The sequence below is a fragment of the Strix aluco genome, chromosome 1, assembly GCF_031877795.1.
Source record: "Strix aluco isolate bStrAlu1 chromosome 1, bStrAlu1.hap1, whole genome shotgun sequence".
In the NCBI taxonomy this organism is placed as follows: Eukaryota; Metazoa; Chordata; class Aves; order Strigiformes; family Strigidae; genus Strix; species Strix aluco.
Genome location: NC_133931.1, coordinates 58,164,255 through 58,185,332, shown reverse-complemented (window position 1 = coordinate 58,185,332; position 21,078 = coordinate 58,164,255). Strand labels below are relative to the sequence as shown.

Sequence of the window (21,078 nt, the reverse complement as noted above, 5' to 3'; positions counted from 1 at the left end):
GGGTGGGGGCGGCCGCCCCGCTCCCCCTGCCTTTGTCCGGTCTCCTTCCCGCCGGCGGGTCGCGGTGAGCGAGCGCTCGGCGCCTCAGCTGTGCCGGGGGAGGGGGTGTGTGTGGGGGGTGTGTGTGTGGGGTGTGTGTGTGTGGGGGGTGTCCGTCCCTGCACCATCTGGGTTTCGTGCGTGGAAAGGTGGAAACGGTCGCCTTGAGTTTGACGGCCTGCGTGTGGGTACAGGGGGGGTGAATGCGGGTTTGGTGTTTTATAATCGCGTCGTCTTTTGGTGCGTAATACTGTGTCATCCCCACCTATCGCGCCTGCTTTTGGAGTTCCTTTGGCCATATTGCTCATCCTACGGTGTCTTGCAGAAATAGTTTGCTATCGGAAGGCAGCCTTTAGCATAGCTCTAAGTCGATCTATTTCTGACATTAAGTAAATAAGAAAGCCGTGTACACCTACCAGGGGTTTAGCACCTGCCCTCCGTTTCTTTAAAATACCCAGGAAAACATATTTTGCATTGGAAAGGAAAAACGTGTCTGTTTCTCGGCGTTTCAAAGCTTCTGATTATGAATGCAGAAAGGAATTTTTTTGTATTGTAAGTGAAGCTTGGTTTCTGAAAAGAAACTACAGCGAGGCAGCAGAGGGATGGGATCAGTTATCACGCAGATGATGGTATTCCCCAGTACCAACCTAGTCCATGTTCAGCGTCACTGAATTTTCCAGGAAGACAGAGGTTTTGGGATTTTAAAGTTACGTGAAGCAGAAAGCTATGGTAAATTCACAAAATGGGATTAAGGGAGCCCTCAGCATTTAGAACATGGATATTATGCCTGGTGTTACAATTTAATGAATCCTTTTAATACAGTGCCTGTCTGAAAAGTCTTTTGGCAGTTTGGAGCTAGTGGTACATGCAAATATCAAAATATACTCGGTGGAAGAAGAGACATAATTTTGTTCCACAATTGAAATGAGTCTAATAATGACTTCCATTTAAATGTGGTCTGATGTGCTTTTAAAACTATTTTTAAAAATAGGTTATTGTAATGTTAATAAAATGCCAGACCAACACCCAGAAGTTCCAGGAAAATATTTTCCAGACCAAGGCATCTGCGTGTCACAAGAGCATTGAAGAGTTCTGTATTGCATATTGTGTGCTGATCTTACTTACAGTGTTTTGAGATGATATCAGACTTCTTCCTTTCTCTTTCCTACTGTAGGAAATATATTGATTTAATATGTATTTCTTTATTTTGTTGCTTTTTCCTTGGTATATGTGGGCTTATTCTATTTCCTCTTACAGTACATCTTTAATGCCCCACAGGAAGGTGTTGGATGTATCTGGATATAAAGGTCAGGCCCCTCACTGACATCCAGCATGTTTAGTTTATGCTAAAGCTGCATTCCACATCTGCATTAATCTTTTAAAATGTTTTAGTTAACATGTGCTAACCTGTGTATGTTGATACTGCATTTAAATCTTTGGATAGATGAGACTTTTTTTTATCTTCCAGCCCTACACTATTTTTTTTCTTACCTTTTCTTTTAACCTTATTATTGTATGTATTATGTTGTAGATCAGTTAACACCACATACATGTGCTTATTTCTTGAAAATCTTAGTGTGTGTGTATATATATAGATATATATATGTAAAAAGATACTCAGTTTGCCAAGACCTCCCAGGAAAGCATGATGGGGGAGATAACCCAGGGAGACTACCCTCTCCAGTGTACATAACAGAAGAGGGGAGGAGGGGAGATTTCTGACAGATGTCCATTCTTAAACCATACTCAGTGATCCCTCTTTTGCATCAGGTGTAGGCTGGTAGGTGCCTGGATTTGAAAGGAGACAGTATTCCTCCTGGGGTCCTCTCCCTGTCCCTGGTCTTCCTCATCTCCTGAACTTTGAATAGACTTCTTCAGTACAGGCCATTGCTCAGCCTTCAAGCTTTCACAAAGGATTTGTGTGTTCGTGGGAGTTAACACTCAACAACATGAAACAAAGGTGGTCCTAGTCAGCTGGCTTTTGTTCTTCTTTGGTTTGTGGAACCCGTAACAGGCTTTTCCTGGAAGATATCGTGTGTGTGTGATGCAGTGAATGTTGGTAATTCACTATACTGAATATTGAAGAGTTGACAGTGGCCTTGCTTCTCTTTGGTATCTTTTGAACTGTCCCAGTTCTTTTCCTTATTGCTCACTGTGGTGTCCTTAGGGGATGATTAATGAGCTTTCTGAGCCAATTTCAGCCTGAGCCTCTTGAATTGGGTATTTATTCTTAGGCTCATGTATTCTGCTTAGTAGCAATGAGAGAAGAACCATTGCCCTGGTGCTATTACTTGAGGAGCAGTACATCGTAGCATAGGCCCTGAAGCTGTCTGGCCACATTAATTTTACTCTTGAGATACAAATTAAGGTTGTCTTAAAGAGAAGTACTGATTATGTAGAAACTGAATGGTACTTCTACAAAGCAGTTTTCTGGTTAATGCGCAATACTTGACATTCCAAGTAAAAATACCTAGAAATTGAAGAAAATGTCCTTGAGATAGGAAACAAAGATGAGTTTCACTGGTACCGGGGCAAAAAAACAACCTTGGACTTGAATCCCTGTCCTTAACCAAAACCAGAGACTGATTCTTAGATCTTTCCAGTTTTATCTATGTGGTCTATTAATATTTGGTTATCATGTTTAAAAAAAAAAAATCAGCAAGGTTTTGGCTAAATAAATGTAAAAAGAATGAAAATGTCACTCAGTTATTCATTTTCATGTAAGCATTGATATTACCTGAATCCCTGGCAAGAGGAGCATCGGGAAGGATTCCTGCTAATTGTTTTCCTGCTTTTGTATTTCAGACAACTTAGGTTTAAGTGCCTGTGTCAGGAGGTCTGTTGGAGCAAGAGGGGTTCTGCGGGTTAATGCCCCGAGCTGTAAAGCTATTTTGTTCTAGTGATACATAAAAAATGTATAGCTGTACGTTGGTGCATAGGTTTGGGTAATTCATAGGAACAAATATTGGCTGTTAGTTTCTATTTTTGTAAACAACAGAATCCTGTGAGGGCAAATAAAAGATTCCCGGAAGAATGGTGTCTTTGGGTAGCGAACATTCGGGCTTTGTTCAGGATTGCAAAGAACGATGTGATCAGTCATGCCTGTCAATGGGGCTCGGACAAAGTCAGGAGCAAATGCAGCTGTGTCACAGAGTTTGCTTTAGCGACGCTCACGAAGTGATGTTTTCACGGCGTGGTGCAAACCTTATCATTTTGACAGAACTGAAGTGAGTAAGAAATAAACATGAATATACAAAAAATGAAGAGCTCACTGTGGTCACCTCAGTTATGAATCATTGTAACTGTCTGACATCTAAATACCACAGAAATGTGGGTTGCTTAGACGTACCCACGATGAAATTGGAGATACAATGTAGAATGTATTTCACCTAATGGGTGGTTAGCTGTCTCTTTGTTACTTGCATTTTGTATGAAATGAGCTAATGGTGGCATCTAGTAAAGTGCCAGATGCAATCAAAAATAACTTCTGAATAAGCTAAAACATTTGGTGTAAACATGTGGTTTGACTCCTCCAAGCTCTCTTCTTGTGGAACAGAACTTATAAGCGTTTTTATAAACTTGAAGCAATAACAAAGTGATAGATACAGGAGTAGAAAACCCACAAGAGCAGCAGTTGACCTCGTGCCCAGTATTTAGTGGCAGCAGGATGCCATAGGGCACAGGAGGCTGTTTCATTGGGGTCGTGTTGTCACTGTGAGCTAGGTAAGGGGTTCTTGCTTCTCAGCGTGCCAGCTGTGCCCCTTCCTTCCCGCAGGACAATTTTGGGGATGAGCAGGCTTGGAAAACCGAGAGTTCTCCCCACATGTTTTGTTAGTGCCAGATCCCTGACTTAGCAAAGGCAGCCACTGATTTTGGACATTGCACTGAGCTCCTAAAGAAGAACAGTCATGAGGATCTTGGGAAGGAGCAAAGGTGGGTATTTGGAAAACCAAACCATGCTGACTTCCAGCCATTGGCTGTTGAGGGCTGGTGCGCATGCAGCGCTCTTCAGCCTTCCCTCTCTCACCTGAGAGCGTGCCTCTGCAGGTAGTGTCGATGGCCCTTCTTTTTCCCTGTCCTCTAGCCCTAGAGGAGAAAGCACAGAGGGAAATTACTGCTGGTTTTATCAGAAGCAAGCACTATGCAGATTTTTTTGCTTGGAAATATGCCAGGTGTTCAGCGGGAGGGCATAATGCATGGAGTATTCTGGCTTTGAATCAAAAAGATCACAGAAAAGTTGACTGTGCGGTGGCTTTCACGGTACTCAGAGGGCTCAGGGTGAGACACACTGGAGAGGAATAGCTTACGTTGTCTTGGCGGTTTTAATGACTTCCATGTCCTTCTTACACCCTTGTGTGCCCAGGTATTGGAAGGCAGCTTGGAGAAATATAGGATGAATAAATGCAAATTTAGCTTGTGTGCATCAAGACATTCTCATCTGTCAGTCTTTTGTGGAGCACTGAGAAAAAATATGCAGGATTTTTAGAGGAAAATGAATGTACTGACTCTTTGCTTATAATTTTGTTGACCCTTTTGAAAGATAATGGATGGGAGTAGTCTTGTGTGCTGTTTAAATTTCAAAACAAGGGTTGCTATGAATACTGCTAAAATAAATAGTACCTCTAGAATTAAGACTTAATCATGCTCTGAATTCAGATTTTATTCAAGGGTATTCAGAAACATCTGTATTTAGAAATAGTAAGGTTTGATGTGTTGAGCCTTCCCTTTTCCTGCAAGGCTTTTAAGATAGATAGATATCTATTTATATAGATCTATACAGATATGTTAATGTTGGAAATCAAGATAGGAAGAAAATGGCACTAGACAGCAGAGAGGAGCCTCAGTGAGTTGATACTTTATCTCTGCTCGCTTGCTCTGCTGATCTGTGGAAGAGAGAAAGCTTAGGCCTTATTTATGCTAGGCTTGCTGCCATCAGTGTGGTTCCCAGTACTTAAGGGTGAACTGGAAGGCTTCCAGTCATGGCTTATGCTGATGCATCCTGCGCATTGGGGGTTACGTGGGCTCTCTGTGAATGTAGGCAGATGGCTAGGGACCCTATTGTAGACAGTTCTGGTGGGGGAGGACAAAATAAGCAAAGAAAAGATCCCAACATAACAAAATAATGTCTTTGGCTAAAAAAAAAAAAAAAAGCAGCATATTCCAAATGCCTGCACAAAAGAAATGTAAGGAAGTTGCCAACAGTGGTAGGTGACCTTGGTTACCTATATTTGTATGCAGAAATGTTGAAGATGGTAAGTAGGCAGTGAAGGAATAAAGAGTAATTTGGTGTTGTCTGAAATCTGCCTTTGTTCCTAAATGAAACTTAAGAGCAAAGAACTTTAAGGAGTTTTGGGCCCGACGTTCATAACAACTTAAAAGATAACACGTGTAATTTAATGGAGGTTTTCTTGACTAGTGCAGAAAAAATGTTGTTGTAGAAATGGAAATTGGAATTGTAGTTGTCATTGTTAATGGTGATCGAAGAGTAGGGTGAAAAATGAGACATCTGCCATGATGTTGCAGAGAGTTAATGTGATGTCCCTATGGGGCATGACTGGAGAAAGCACAAAGGTACTTTTTTTTTTTTTTTTTTTTTTTAAAAAAAAAAAAAAAAAGTAATGGTAATGGAGTGCAACTTCAGGGGCTGGCTGGAGGTGACAGTTTGCTCCACAGTACCCAGTGAGAGGTGATGGGTAGGACTCGGGTAGCAGGAGAAGGGCTTTGAAAATGAAGACGGTAGCAGTGTATGATGTGACAGAGAGAGAGTGCACACCTTTAACAGGACGATTCAGAGAGCACGATGTGATCAGAGCGACAGGCAGTGAAAATGACCCTCATGGCCCGAGTGTGAGTGACTGCATTTGCCAATTGTGTGGTAGGTATGTTGCAGGTGACAAGAGGATTAAAAGTACATAATATCCTGGATCCACGCTGGCAATGAACATATCTTTATAAAAGTGGGGAAGCTTTTTCATAATACCTGTTAAAAGGAAACTGGTGAGTGTTCACTCTTTGTTTCTGAGTTAATTTATCACATTACAGCACTGGATCTGGTAAGGAGACAAAACAAATATTGTTCTATTCCTGATAAAACCTTAAGTTAGTTAGCATGACACGCACAGCTATGTTATTGAATTTTATTACTGATCAATTTAAGAGGAACAAAAGGAGATGAGTCAGTTTGTACAGTGTAAATACAAGACTGCAGAGACATAGCTGAGGTAGAGAAGAATTAAGAGAACTATGTTTTCATCTACTTGAGAGAGTTTATTAACAGCTGGTGAAAGTTCTTAACAGATCCAACAGTGCTGTGTTACCAGTTTAAAAAAACTGTAAACTGCTTGAAACTCTGGATCCATCAAACATGATGGCAGAAACTACCGATGACTTCAATGGGGTCAGAATTCTGCCACAAGCACACATACTTGTTGAATGAGCAGGCATGCGGATAGGTCCTGGAAAAAATTAGAATATGATTAGAGTGACAGAACTTTTAAAAAAAGTTGAAAATTGAGACAAGTGAACTCTGCAAATTCACCCTTTCTGGGAAGGGTTGATACCTGGACAGGCCAGAGGAAAGTGAATGTAGTATCTGTACTTAAACATCTGCAGAAGAGACTGGCAGCTACAAATAGAGCTCGGTAGCACTGGGAGATGTGTATCTACCACAGTATTTATCTTAGACTAACAAAAATTGATGTGATCCCTAGGTAAACTTACAGGTTTGCTAAAGAGGTTGAGCAGCAGAACATAGAAAGAATTGTACGGTGACCACAGCTAGTTTTCTTGTGCAGAGTAGAAATGGGACAAGACAAAGAGTGACCATTCAATTATATCTTAGAAGGTAGCACTGAGGTAGTATGTATTTGTTAATTTGGAATTAAAGATTATTTTAAAATAATTTTTATTACAGAATTTAACTGGGTATTAACACTGAAGACCTATTAGTCAATACCTTTTCTTTGTGCAATGTACAAGAGGATGGCTTATGACTGTACAAAATGAGGAGTGACTTCAGTGAAATGTTGCAAGGAGAAGGATGAAGGCATGAAAAAAAGTTGATGCAGGGAAGGAAAGTTCTGGCTGGAAAAAAGGTTGACACGGGGAAGGAAAGTTCTGGCTGCCTTTGGTCTAGTAACCTCTCTAAGAATTTTTCTTGTTTCTTCTTACAAATTTCTTTCTCTTTCCTTTTTCCTCTGGAAAAATGAGGCATGCCATTTCTAAATCATCAGCTGTAGGCTGATAGAGAAATCATTAATCAGATCCAAAAAGCCACAAGCTGTAAAAACTCATTCCATTTGTTGTTGCCTTCTAATTACACAGTTTAAAGGAAGGCTATGTTGATCCTCAAAGCCTAAGTGTTTTACTTAAAAACACGGGTCTCTATGCTCACTGCTCTGATAGGTCTCCGATTACCTCTCCTAATCCAGTCTGCTTCCTTCCACTTCCTTGTGTTCTCGCTGCTCTTGACCTTCTTCCCTGCAGCCTGATGTCTCTTACTCCTAAGCTATACTTTACCTAATTTGTCTTTGTAGTTTTCGCTTTTTTCTGTTTCTTTTTATTATGCAAGATTTCTCTGTCCTTCTCTGTTTATCTTGTAATATCTGTCCTCTGTCAGAAGTCTGGTTCACTCCTGCTACATCAATATTTTCCCCTTCATTTAATTATGAATCCTGTTCTTTGCATATTCATCTCTTTTCCTTAAGTTGCTTGGTCACCTTTGCTTTCTGCATTCTTTTCCTTTCCTTTTATTAGTACTAATCTTGACTTTTGTATTGACCATCTTGTCAGATTTGGTAACTCATGCTCCAGTTCCTGCAATCAGACGATTAAATGCGAGTCTAAACTTTTTTACTTTTTCTATTCTTAAAAGGAGCTCCTCATTCTCTTAAGGGCAGGGAAAAGCTTACTATTGTAGCTACAGTGCCCCTTGAAAAGCTAGAAAGCAAATAAAATTCAATTTACCGTTAATTTGGGGGCCTGTCTAAAGACTGTTCAATTTAAGGATCTTGAGTTAGTGACTCCTGCGTTCTCCCTTGCTCCCTTTCCTTTGATTAGCTTTTGTGTTCCTTCTTCGGTCACCTTCTTCCACTGTCCTCCAGTACCTAGGGGCAGTGGCTGTCTTTTCTGAAGGCAACTTGAATTCTGCTATCGTGGAAATACCAGCTTGATTTCACACAAAACCTGCAGAAATGGGCTGTGGCATTGAATTAAAATATTAGTCTTTAAGACAAAGTGAGTTTCAGGTTTGTTGCTAATGTGTACATCAGCTACACTGTTGCCTGAAAAATCAAGTGCTAATAATATCAGCTCTGCAAGAAGTTGTCTTGAGGCACATACTTTTGGATCTATGCAGAGAAATCTGAGCCACTAGAGGAAGGCTAGGAAGATGCTCTGAGGCTCTCAGCTGCAGGGCTGTTAGAGCAGCTGGTTACAGCTGAAACAGTGGCTGTGAGATTGTGGTGTCACATCACTAACACCAACTCTGTAGCTTAATTTTCCGTCGGATAGCAGAGTGCAAATGGTTTTGCACATCCTGCATATTTTCTTACAAATATCCTGTGTCAGTCCATTTCAACATGCTTCTATTTTGCCTTTAAAATTCGGTCTTAAATGTGTGCTTCTTACTGTTGGCAGCAGTACATAATATGCTCGCTATTTTTTTTTAAATCTATGAAGACCCTTTCTAACTGTGACCTGTTAATCCTTAGAAGGCAGGGAAATAGTGCTTCAGTGAAGCACAGGCTATAGATAAATTGAGTATAGTCTCTTTTTAACAGCATTCTGGGAGATTTTGTGAAAAGAATTATTTTTTCCAGTCTAAATAGCAGCCTGAAGCTCCTGCCTTGAGGGATGAGACAGTGTGCCCTAATGCCTGATGAAAGTTTGGCAGGACTCCTCCTGTTGAGGGTTTGAAATAAGAATAATTTTCAAATAGAAATTTTGAGGGATGGAAAATGAATGTGATGGTTTGGATGGTTTGGGGTTTCTTTTTTTTTTTTTTGTTGGCAAATATGTCTCTTTGAGGACTGTTTTCAGAGATACAGGAAACCTCCAATTTAAGGCTCTTTCCTTGCAAAAACTGTTCATTTTTTGCATTTCAACAGTCTGAGTGAAAAAATCATATAATCTTCCAGAGTGTAGCTTGTTTGTAAATTGAAGTTAACTTCACAGTTAAAGTTATGCTATTTACTAGTAACTGAATGCATTAATCACTATTTGAAAACTGTCATGGAAAAATACTGTTGAATCTTTTTTGGCAGTAAGAGTGGTGAAAATGCTGCACAGATTAGGATCTAGTTGAATGGTTGTGAAGTCTGTAGCAGTCTGCATCTATGTTAAGAAGCAGAAGCTGAAATAATTTTACAAGTGTTCACCTATTTACCAGATAAGCACTTAATACTGCTTGCAGTAATATTCTATTACTTCTTACAGGGATGTTCTTTTTTTCTCCCAGTCAAATGCAGAAAGTGTGACCCTTAGGCTACATTTAAGAGATTCTGCTTTTTCAGTCATGTCAGCTGAAGAGAAGAGAAATTTCTACTTCCAGCCAGTATAAGTAGACTGGCTTGCATAGGCCATACAAAAGCGAATTCATTTCAGGCTTGATAGATGCAAGTAGAGTGCATGTTTCTTGGGTCAATACTGTTAATGCTGGCCTCTTCAGAAGTGTAGGAAATTCCTGATGAAGGGGGTCCATAAGTCAGTGCCAACAGCTCAGGGAAATCTGCTAAGTGGACTCAAGGTACAGAGGTGTATGGAATGGTATGGTTAATAATTACCATAATGCAGTATATATTAAAATGTTGTAAGTCAATTAGTACTTTGCACCTGTCTAGAATACTGTCTGCGGTGCATTTGAGCTGGTGTGAGACTTAAACTACTTACCACTCCACCTTCCTTCCCCAGCATGTGGAATCATGACAGTAGTATTGTTTTTTAAAACGCTGGTATGAGTGGGAATAAATAATCCAGTTTAAAATGTTCCCTATATTTTTATAACAAAACAAAAATTGAATTATGATTTGCTCTGACAGCAGTAGTAGATTTTGATAGTACCGTAAATGAAATAAGGAAAGTTTCCGGAGTGAGTGCTTTTCCTTGAAGAACAGCTTTCATGGAAGTTTCTGAAGGAAGATCTATCAAAGGGGCTTGTGAGATAAGCTTCTGGCTATTCCTTTTAGAAATCCAAATTTTGCCTTACTTATTTTGGTCTGGGCCGATTTATTTGTTTTCGTGCTTCAGGACTTGATTAGGACTTCTATTAAAAGGATCTTCATAGGATCTCAGCATTGCTGTGAGGTGTAACAATGAGTACTTTGTGTCTGTGCCACTGAGAGGATCTAATAGACAGTTTGACTCCTGTTCCATTAGACCATAGGAGATGCAAGTCAAGATATTTTAAATTGTCCGTGGTTGCAAACATTGCTGGCCTTCTGTATGCCATTGCATCATTACAGGTTTAAAATTACTACTTTTTTCTGAAGTAGTCATTAAAAAAAAATAGTACTGTTTTTTCCAAAAAAGGCAGCACACTTTTTTCCCCCATCTTGACTACATTTCTTTGAATTAGTCTAGTATCATCCTGTATCATGGAGATACATTGGTTTGGTCATCTGTCACTTGAGTTTCCCAGAAATAGCCCCTAATATTAATAAATCTGCTAATAATTATAGGAGTATTTAAAAATTTTCTCAGTAAATTTCTTCCATTTATTATTTATAGCAATCACATTAATGTTACCATTTTAAACGCAAAAAAACCCCTTATGTGGATCTTGAAGTGAATCAGCCAGAATCATGAGTCCTTTTGAAAAGAAGATATGTGATGCAAAAGCTACCTTTTTAAGTCAGTCTTCTGTTCTTCACTTTGAAGTCAGACACCAGTGCTAAGCATTCAGCTTGCATTGGCAACAGTTCAGAATGAAGGTAAACAGCTTTAACTGTTAGGTCGATGTTCTCTATTCATTCAAAATGTGTTTAACCTTTAGCTTCAAAGGGAAGGTGACCAGTTCAATATGAAAAATTAATCTTTTTTCTGTACAGGTGAGTCTTCCTTAGTGCCAATGGTTTTGCATGCCATTCAGATTTAACATATGAAGTCAGCATGATCAATCCTCTGTGCAGACATTATGCTAACCAGTTGGTTGAACTTCCTTGGACTTGCCAGGCAATCTGATAAAACAGTCCTTCCAGTTATGGCTACAAATTGCGGGCTTTTCCAAACTATTGCAGTAAATCCTTTGACCACACTGGGTGATGTTCAGTAACTGTTACCTGTAACATACACTCTTAGTGTATGCACAGTCAAGCGAACATGTGCTGTTCTAGTTTTTGAGTACGTGGGGACTCAGAATTGTGTCACACGTTGCCTAGGGTGAGTGCCATTAGGCCCAAAGTCGTAAATTTTAAACTAGCAGTGCGGGTGAAATGCAGCTAAAAAGCCAATGAAAAGAGTAAAATTCAGTATCTGTGTGTTTTGAAATTAAAGTTCTGGGTAGTCCCCCTTTGAAATGGATATACTTCTGTGGAATACTTGACTTTCTTGAATATCTTCTTCCAACAGAATATCATCCTGTCAGAATTACTTCACCCTACTTTGATATGAATTATGAATATGAAATGATAAGCTTGCTGCTTTTAGTGAAATGGTACCTTCCTAATATGCTGTGAAATTTCAGTCTTATTTTTTGTAAGCTGTCAAACCACTTACACCAAAGTGTTTTGTCTTTGAGAAAATTGAGATTTCAATTTGATGAAACAATTCAGAAACTGAATTTTTCTGTATTATATAAATTCCAGACTGATGTTTCTGAACTTGGAGGAAATGCAGAAATTAACAAGAGGGACTTACAAAAATATTACAGTAATGCTTCAACTTTAATTTGCTTGAGCGTCATGTTGTTTTTGAACTCTTTGATATCCCAGAAGTATCAGATGAAACAGTAGCTTTTCCCTGGTTTTTGAATTAATGTTGTTTTTTCTCTTGAAATAATTATTTGCTGCTACTTAATTTAAGCCAGCATGTTTTCATGTTCTCTCTATGGCCAAGCATCAGCCATACAATTTAAATAATGAAGCCCGGCATTAAAGACACATCTTTTTAAAAAGGAGTATTGTGAAGGATCCAAATAAAAAGGGCAGGGCCTTCTTGTTGTTAATTCTGTGATGCATATATAATGGAAGTATTATTGAAATGTATGATTTAAAGTAAGGCAAAGAATATGTGGCAATTACTCAAAAAAGTTACTCAAGCTTTTACTTTTATTTGTCCATAGTCTTTTACTTATTCTGAAAACTTTTTTTTCATATTACAGATAAATCGAGCCGTTTACACTGCACAGAAATGGAGGTAAGAAGTATTTTGTGCTCTCTGCTAGTTATGATTTAGCTCAGCAATTTTTCATGAACTTATAGTGTAAATGTGGTGCATTTATAAATGTGGACTTATCATTGCGAAGTTGTATCTTGAAATGTCTGTTGTGTTTATGACTTTCATTAACAGCTGCATGAATGTATCTTAACATAGGATATTTAGTCTTATGTTCAGAAAGAGAGGAAAGAAAGGCCATGTAGTTTTCCAGAAACAAGGTTAGAGATACCTTATGCAGACAATGTAATCTCATTTGATGTTAATTTCTTTAAAATATGTTTGCAGCAGAATATTTTATTTTAGATAATTTCTGTTGGATAAGTTCCCTTGTTATACTTACTTTAGAAAGGACTAGTAGGTTGTGGAATGAAAAAATCCTGAACACAAATCCTGTTAATCTGCTTGATTTATATCTTGACCATTATTTGTGTATCTTTGATACTAAGCTGTGACTAATGTTCTAAGAATGTTCAAACTATCATTTTGTAGATTTGTAGATTTAATCCAAGACTGAAAGGAAAACTAAGTAGAATGTCTTGCTGAACAAGATGTATATAATTTTCATTATATATGATACAATTTTTATTATCATACAGAGTAAATAATACGGTCTACTCCTTAAAAAAACTTTTCCAGCAATAAATACAATTTTAGTGTCCTTTGCAGGGCAGTCTTTTCTCACTGCCTTTGAACCTTCTTTGAGATGTAAAACTGAGTTTTTACTTCAAGTGTTCCATCAGTACCTCGGGCTGAGCCTGGAGATGGGGCAAGCGCATGCATCTTAATTGGTGGGTTGTCTGTTTTCTCATCAATAATATATATGAAGGTGACAAACTGCTGTTACTGAATGGTTTATACATGGATAAACTGTTCATGAAAATGTCTGGTTTAACGACAAAATGAAAGGCCAGCTAATTGAACTACAAATGGTATGATGCTAAGGCCATCCAGATTTTTGCAAGTCTTAATAAAGAAAGGAAACGTCCTTTCAGCAGGATACAGTGTAAGGAGTAATTCCTAACTGATGTAAGTACAGAAGTTGGAAGTAGGCACATTTTGTTTCTTCCTGTGGTTCAGTTTAAGCAAATGCATCCTGGTTTTGTATCAGCATTCGTAAAATCTCAGTTCATAAATCTAATACCTTATTTACAAATGATAATCTAGTGTGTCATTTGCTTTGCATACTAAATATTGTTTACAGTTTTGCTTTGCATTTTTTAATGGAAGGTGATGAAAGGCCCCAACACTAAAAATACAGATAATGATAAAACCCTGTTAAAATATTTTTAACAAAATGTAAAATATTTCATTTTGGGAAAGTTAAAAGTCCTTTTGTTTCAAATGAAAATGTCTAGTGAGAGTCAGTTGGATATGTTGTACTTCATCTTCCCTGGGAAAAGAGTTTTTTACTTTTGATCTTTTAAAAATATTTTTTTGTTGATAGTTGGAAAGAAAAGCAGATTAGAATTTCCTAGGAGACAGAGGCTTCATTTTAAATTGTCTCTAATAAGCAGCACAATGACCATTGACTCTTCTGTTTATAATTGTCATTTTGAAGGAGGCTGTGAAGGAGTTAGTGGCTTTTTCCTCCTCCAAAATTCCTTTGGGGCTGCAGCTTTGGACTTAGAGTTGATGATGTTTGTGTTTTTCAGAACTAGGAATTCAGCAGAGACAGCCTGTGTCACTTTTTCGATTCCTGTGGAAAAGAGTGTGGCCTGATTGAATGTCTTAGAATTTGTGTGAAAGTTGAAACTAATAACAATCATAACATTTTTGCAAAACATGTAAACTATCCTGAATTGATACACCATTTATTTCAAGCGAGCAGTGTGAGTGCTGTGTCAAGTTCAGAGTCTAGATGCCATAGCCATAATGGGAAGATGGGAGTAAGGAATAAGGTGATCTTATTTAATCTGCATCTGTCTATGACTCTGTTACGTACACATAATAATAGCGCTCAGGCGTCTCAACCAAGGTGGTGAAGATTATATAAAATATGCCAGCCTCATTTGTAAACATTTAGTACTCCATATTGAAAGTATTCTGTGAATACTAAGTGATTCATATGTAGGAGAGTTTAATTGCTGTGTATTTGAAAAGACTCACCTAACTGAGCACAAGCCTGTTGTGCATGATTAATGCAGTTAACCAGTATGTATGCTAATATAAAGATAGGTGCAACCTCTCCCATTTGTTGAGAAGTCAAAAATTAATTAAATAGCCTGTCCTGAACAATGGTGAATAAATTGTTCAACACCATTCAGCTCATGTCAAATCACAAAAGGAATCAACTGTAGAAATGTTTTTTTCTACAGTTGAAGGGAGACTTCGTGTGCTCTGTATGCAAATTCTATTCATGAGCTATCAGTTATATGTATCTCTAATTATTAAAAATCTTAACATACAGTGAAAATTATAATACTTGTCTATGGAGCTAAAATTGCTTTTTTTTACCTTTTCATTGGGAACTTGAAATATTGACTATATTTCAGTTAAAAATTTAGGGAGATAAATATATATAGGTTATAAGGATACTGTGCTCACTTTGGTATAAAGAGGAATATACTTGTTAGTTCACTGTATAGATGCAAACAAAATCAACTACCTCTGTCATGCTGATGAAAATGAGAGCATGTATTTAATAGCACAGGATGTTAGAATTTCAAAAGAGGTGTCATAATTTTGCATTAAAAATAATGCCACACCTACATTAAAGTGTGTCACCTGCTCAGAATTCAAGCTGTGTAAAATATGTGTATTTAGCATATACTAATATCGAGGATTCATTTTTTTATCCCTGTTGAGTGTAAACAAAAGTAACATTCTGATTGAGGGGTAATTGCTGCAGCAAACAATCTTTGTCATGCACAATGATAATCACTTCATTCTACTTCCTGAGCATTAACCTAATGGTGACAAGGGAGAAGAATTGTCAGCACACGGAGGACAGGCGAAAATGTTTTTATGAGAAATAGTAAAATATAACTGAGTGGACTTCTATCAAAATAAGTTGTTTTGATTATGCATTGAAAAAATAAAATTCTGTGTGAATGGTTGGTTACAAACCTGGTAGTTCTATCAAAGCTTTTGATTTCTTGTGCTGTTAAGAGAACTAACATGAACTCAGGATTGCCTTCTAGAAATCAAAGTAGAATCATGCATCTTTTCTTGTGAGCATCAAGTCGTGCTTGGGCATTATGTGCCAGATCTGGTAAGTGAAGCGCTCATCCCATGCTGATGGAATTATCTCACAGAGAAGCTGCATGTCCAGCCTTTTAGGGACCTGTTATTTTAGATACCTGAAAGCCCATTATGCTTGTTCACTGATATAGTGGTTCTGTGGCAGTCAGTCTGACCTCCTGATTTTCCTGAATTATTTCATAGTCACAAAGAAGCAGCTTAACAGACACTTGATTAAATAATAAACACACAAAGAGGTAGAATTCAGGTTTTGATCTTTTGTGTTTTGTGATGGGCTGCTTTTTAAAGAGAAGCTTTGCTTTTTGTAATTTCCATAAGCATTTACAGCACATCAGGAGGAGGTTGATCTTGGAAGAAAATGTTTTTCTGTTGTTTACTTGTTATAAGGTTGGCGCATCGCCCTTTTCATTCAGCAATTTCATTAGGAATACACAGTGAATATTGGGCCGGAGAACTAATAATGTATTTGACTAAGCTGATTTAGTGATAGTCAAATCCTGCCATCTGTCCAGAGTCTAAGAGAATTCAACTGTTCCTTGTAAAGAAAGGCTTTGCAATTTTGCCATGTAGTACAACATGCCCTTAATAATCTACGCGCCCTAAAGTCACACAGGATTTATGATGAAATCTTCATTCCAGTGATGCCACTGGTAAACCTTTCAATCAGTTGGGGAAGAGTCCAGAGGCAGATTTTAGCCTTGGTCTTCTGACAGTTTCAGGTAATGGCTGGTGGAAAACTAGGTCTTGCTTAACTTTGGTCCCCCTGGGGAACATTTTGCCTGTGAAATGCACAAATAACAGAGCATGGAACATTAAGTTAGGTGGTAGTAGTGGTTTTTTGATGTTTTTTTGTTTTGTTTTTTTTAAATCTTAAAGCACAAAAATATTCCCTATATAGTTACCCTGTGGTAACTACAGAATTACCCAGTTTTTTCACGATATTAAATGTGAAAGTTTGCAAATATAGTTTATGTGACTCTGAAAGGGATATCAGAGTGTTGTGAGAATAAGGTAACTTGTACAGGTCTTCAGTTTTTGCAGAACCTTTTCTATATGAATACCTATCATATCAATGGCATGCTATTCTCTCTATGGTAGCTATCATATGTACTGATTGATCGTATTAAGTAGCTATAAGGTGCTGGCTTTTTAGTAGAACAGTGCCAGTGGACATGTTTACCTGTCTGTTCAGACCAAAAGATCGGTCATTCAAACTGCAGGGAAAAATTAAGCTTTAGATATTGTTTGCATGCCTACAATTTAATGGCTCTTTGTATGTTGTACTTTGTTGTTGTATGGTCCTTTGTTGTTGTATATAATAAAAGTTTAGAGTATCCGTATGAGATGAGAATGCTATGTTTCATACTTTTTTTTTTTTTTGCTTGTTATTGCAAATAAATTTTAAGCAACAAAAGTTATAACTACATTTCCGGTCTGCTATATCCCTCAGAGGCTTCTGAGATCATATGACATTGTTTTTCTATGAAGTCTGCGAGTTTTCTGTTAGAGATGCTGTGTTTTCCTGCCTCTTTGCTAAGTACCAAATAGTTAACAGTAAAAACATAATCCAGACAAGGAGTATGCTTTCTGGGGATGAATAGAAATCTGATGTAATGGTGGTTCAGGCAATTGCATGGAGAGAGCTCTTTGTTATTTCTTGGTGGATTTTGCCTAGGGCAATTCTGAAACTGAGGTAAAATACAACCATGGAGTTCGGTAAGTTCAGTTTCAGTGGTAAGTTTGACCTGATAGTGTTGGCTTTTTGATCTCTGGGGGACAAAAACCAACCCAAATCTTCTATTCTTGAATATCTCTATTCACTCAGAAGTCCAACATCCATCATGTAAAAAGTATGCAGAAGATTTACAGGTGATAAGAATAAACTACATAAAATGTAGATTAAATGTCAGATGAAAAGCACACAAAGAAGCTGAATCTCTGAAGGTTTCCTTTTACAGCCATTCTTCCCCTGCACCACTTCAACCCACACAGCATTTACACTTGCAGTGATGAAGATGGGAGTACTGAATCAGTTCAGTGGGTGGTTTGATTTTTGGGAAACCAAGTGAAATCGGACTTTACTACATACTTTTTTAGGAGAGCAAGGAGCACTTTGAGCTGATTAAGTATCTGAATATATATTGCATTCATTTTGTACTGCATTTTTCCTTCCAGATGTACTACTTTTGATATCATAGTTATCTTGCTGCAGAACATGAGTAACTTCCTCTGACTGAAGTGGGTATTAGTGATGTTTTATGAAGAACAAACTTTTTTTTTTTAATGTTATGGTCCTATTAGATTATTAAATCACCTTAAGAGAGAAAATTGCTCAAATAGACATTTTTGTGTGTATGTGTTCCTAATTGAGGTTTAATTTTTCTTAGTTCTGGGTGGCTGGATTTAGTAGCTCTCTGACTCTTAACATAAAGGCCCTTGAATATCTAAGCAGCATTATTTCAACTATAGCATTACTGGATTAGGCTAATTGTAACATAGCTAAGATAACCTAATTGCTTGTTTATCAGTTTTGAATTTGGTCAGTGGTCAAAGAAAACAGGAACTCAAGAAAGCCAAACTCACTTCAGCAGTTCAGTTACCAGGTACCGTCTTCCCAATTTATAATTTCAAAGTAAATGTTGTTTTAAATTTAGCCAGAAAGAAAAAGAGGCAAGGATTGGAAGGTGAAACTAATAATATCAGTAAGTTTATTTTCAAAATGTGAAGAGATTTAAAGTGAGAGACGTAGTTATTTATGAATGAGTCAAATCCAGAATGCTCCCACCTACTTTGTTTAATGACACCTGTGCTCCTCTTTTTGGTGATAACTTATATTAACACTGAGTCATTCTAACATTCCTGCTTTGAATGTGTCTAGAAATATTGATCTAGTTCATCTAAACCATTCTTGTATGATGTAGATCGTATTTTATCATACAAAATTCTAGTTAGCCACTTTACATGTGTAGAACCCCCAGCAATTTATACTTGGGAAAATAACATTATGAAGGGCTTTTTTTAAATGCAGCTTTAGCTGACCTAATGCAGATGAACATGTAGAATTTTTATGAACGAGTAGACAGTGTAGTTAATCTTTGTTTAGCTTTTAATTTCTCTTGCAGCCTTCTGCTATCTTGTTTCTGTCCTGGGAGCAAGAAGAGCTGCTGTCCTCTGGTTGTGAACATGCAGAAGCTTCAGTTACTGCAACAGAAGGGAGGAGAAATATGGTATCCCCTCGCAGGATTTCCAAAGGCTACTCAGGAAAATACTAAGAGTAAACTTAACTGGAATTTTAGTCAGATACTCATTTTCAGTTGGTTAATAACAGGGCAGGTCATGGTGGCCAGTTCAGAAATTCCCAGTAACACTGTCTCTGAGCATTCAAAAATCATAAGGCTTATTTTAGCATACAGTGAGATCAGTGGAAAACAAACTGTTGAAAATAATGGTTTTTTTGTGGGTTTTTATGTTAGTTCCTAGGTTTTGGTTAATACATGCTCAGATAATTTTTTTTTTTTCAGTTCTATGACTAAATGTTTTTCATCACATGAACACTAACATGTAGCTTTTTCATCTAAATCACTTGACCTGAGAAGTTGAGATGTTAAAGCAAGATTTGCAGTCGAGTCATGAGAGTGTGCAGCACTGTGTGCTTTCTTTGGCAGAGAGGATACTGAATCAGTCTTGGGGCTCACTGAGGCAAAAAGGAGTTTTTGTTAGTTTTCTTTCTTAGTGTACTTTTCTTTTGTTTGACTTGACACAGTGAACAAAAACATTTGAGCTTTTGTTCCGAAGTGAACTTTTTAGCAATTGCTAAGTTTCTGTGCTCCCCATGACCTACCAGTGTGAACGTTTTCATCTTAAACTGTTTAATTTTGTCTGCCACTTACATGTTTGTAATGTCAATCATGAGAAAACAAAGCAAGCTCCAAGATCTCTCCTTAACGGTGTGAAGGAAGGACTCTAGAAGATGTTCAGTGCTGAACTCTTCGATTATCATTTAGTGTTGCTGTGTGCTGTGGCATGTGAAGTAAAGTACTTACATTTACCAAAAGGAAATACAGAAGGTAAATTAAACATACAGATAAAACAAAGGGGTGACTGAATTCTAAATGTGTATTTCATCATGTCCCCTTCTTCTATTAACCAGTAGTAATTATGAAGCACCTGTAAAGCTTTTAGTACTTCACCCTCAGCAAGAAGTGAGGGTTAAATAATTAACTAGGACAAGGCAAGCTGTTCACACTTCGTAGATTAACTCCTGCTTCCTTTAGGTAGGTGGGGATATTCTGTTAAACTGACAGTTTTTCTCTTCCATGTATTTGTTCCTAACCCTGAAACACCCTTGTCTGAGTCTCCAATCACCGTTTCTCATCTGTATTGTACCTTTACTTCCAAGCCTCCCTCTCCTGTTTTCTTTCAAAATCTTTTATAGTTCATTCATTAACTTCCTCTATTTCTGTTTCTCCCTAACCAAAAAGTTAATCATCTGCTTTTGTGGGTGTGTGTTACTGCCTCCACGCAACATTTGATGACTCTCAACATTACAGAGATGACTCTCTGCTCCAAATGTGTTCTTTCACAGCTCCCTGCACTTCTGCTTGTTTCTTCTGTTGGTCCTAGTAGATGTTGTACTGCTACCTGAATTCATTATTCCTCTGCTATGTATTTCTCATTGTGTCTTTATCTTTCTCTGTTATCTGGACTTGTGATATTAGCGTTATCTTTGACTCACACTCTTTCCTTTCCTCCAGATGCTTGCCAAATCCTTAATTGCCGTCTGCTAAAGCACCCCTCTCTTCTCTGTTGCCAAGATGATAATTCAGGCTTTGTGTGTTTTTTTGCTGGGTTGCTTTGGCTAATGCAAACTGCCTGCCACCTACTCCTTTCGTGGCAATGATGTAAAATAGTTCTTCAAAGTTTTTTGAAAGACCCTCCTCTGGCTGCATCATAGTTTTGGGGTTGTTATATGTTCCTTTTCTCTTCCCCTCTGGCTTGCACATTCAGACTGTCTTCTTCCTACTATTGTAGGTCTGGAGCAGACACTCACTGCAAAGTAAATAAGTTGCTCCATCTGGTCTCTTCATTTAGGAAGATGTGTCATTCCTTGCGCTGTGTGTTCTGTTTGCTTTGGAGCAAAGCTCTTACAAATGTTTCAGAGAACATAGATGAGAAAAATGTGTGTGTATTCTTCTAAACTATGTATTTCTAAGTCCTTCACCATTTGGTGACTGTGAATCACTACTTTCCTTTGATTATATTTTGTAGCATGTCAGATTACATTTGGTTTTCTGAGCATTTGTTTTGCTTCTGTTTGAATATTTGAGTATTTCAGTTTTATTCTTGGAATGAAAGCTCCATGCAATTCCTAGGTCTTACAGAAATGTTTTATTTAGCTGGGCATGGAGAAAATAAATACAGTTGAAACTGCATGAAAACAGTGAAGTAATTGTGGCCTCTGGTCCT

General features: G+C 37.8%; 1 protein-coding gene across 3 annotated transcripts in view; it reads left to right on the top strand.

Moving 5' to 3' along the window:
* Window positions 1-21,078, top strand: part of SPIRE1 (spire type actin nucleation factor 1) — a 134,499-nt gene that overhangs the window by 674 nt on the left and 112,747 nt on the right. For all 3 annotated transcript variants that reach the window (XM_074822290.1, XM_074822300.1, XM_074822280.1), the window contains exon 2: window positions 12,356-12,390. In XM_074822290.1, coding sequence (XP_074678391.1) covers window positions 12,356-12,390 — 35 coding nt within the window. The remainder of the gene's footprint in view (window positions 1-12,355; window positions 12,391-21,078) is intronic.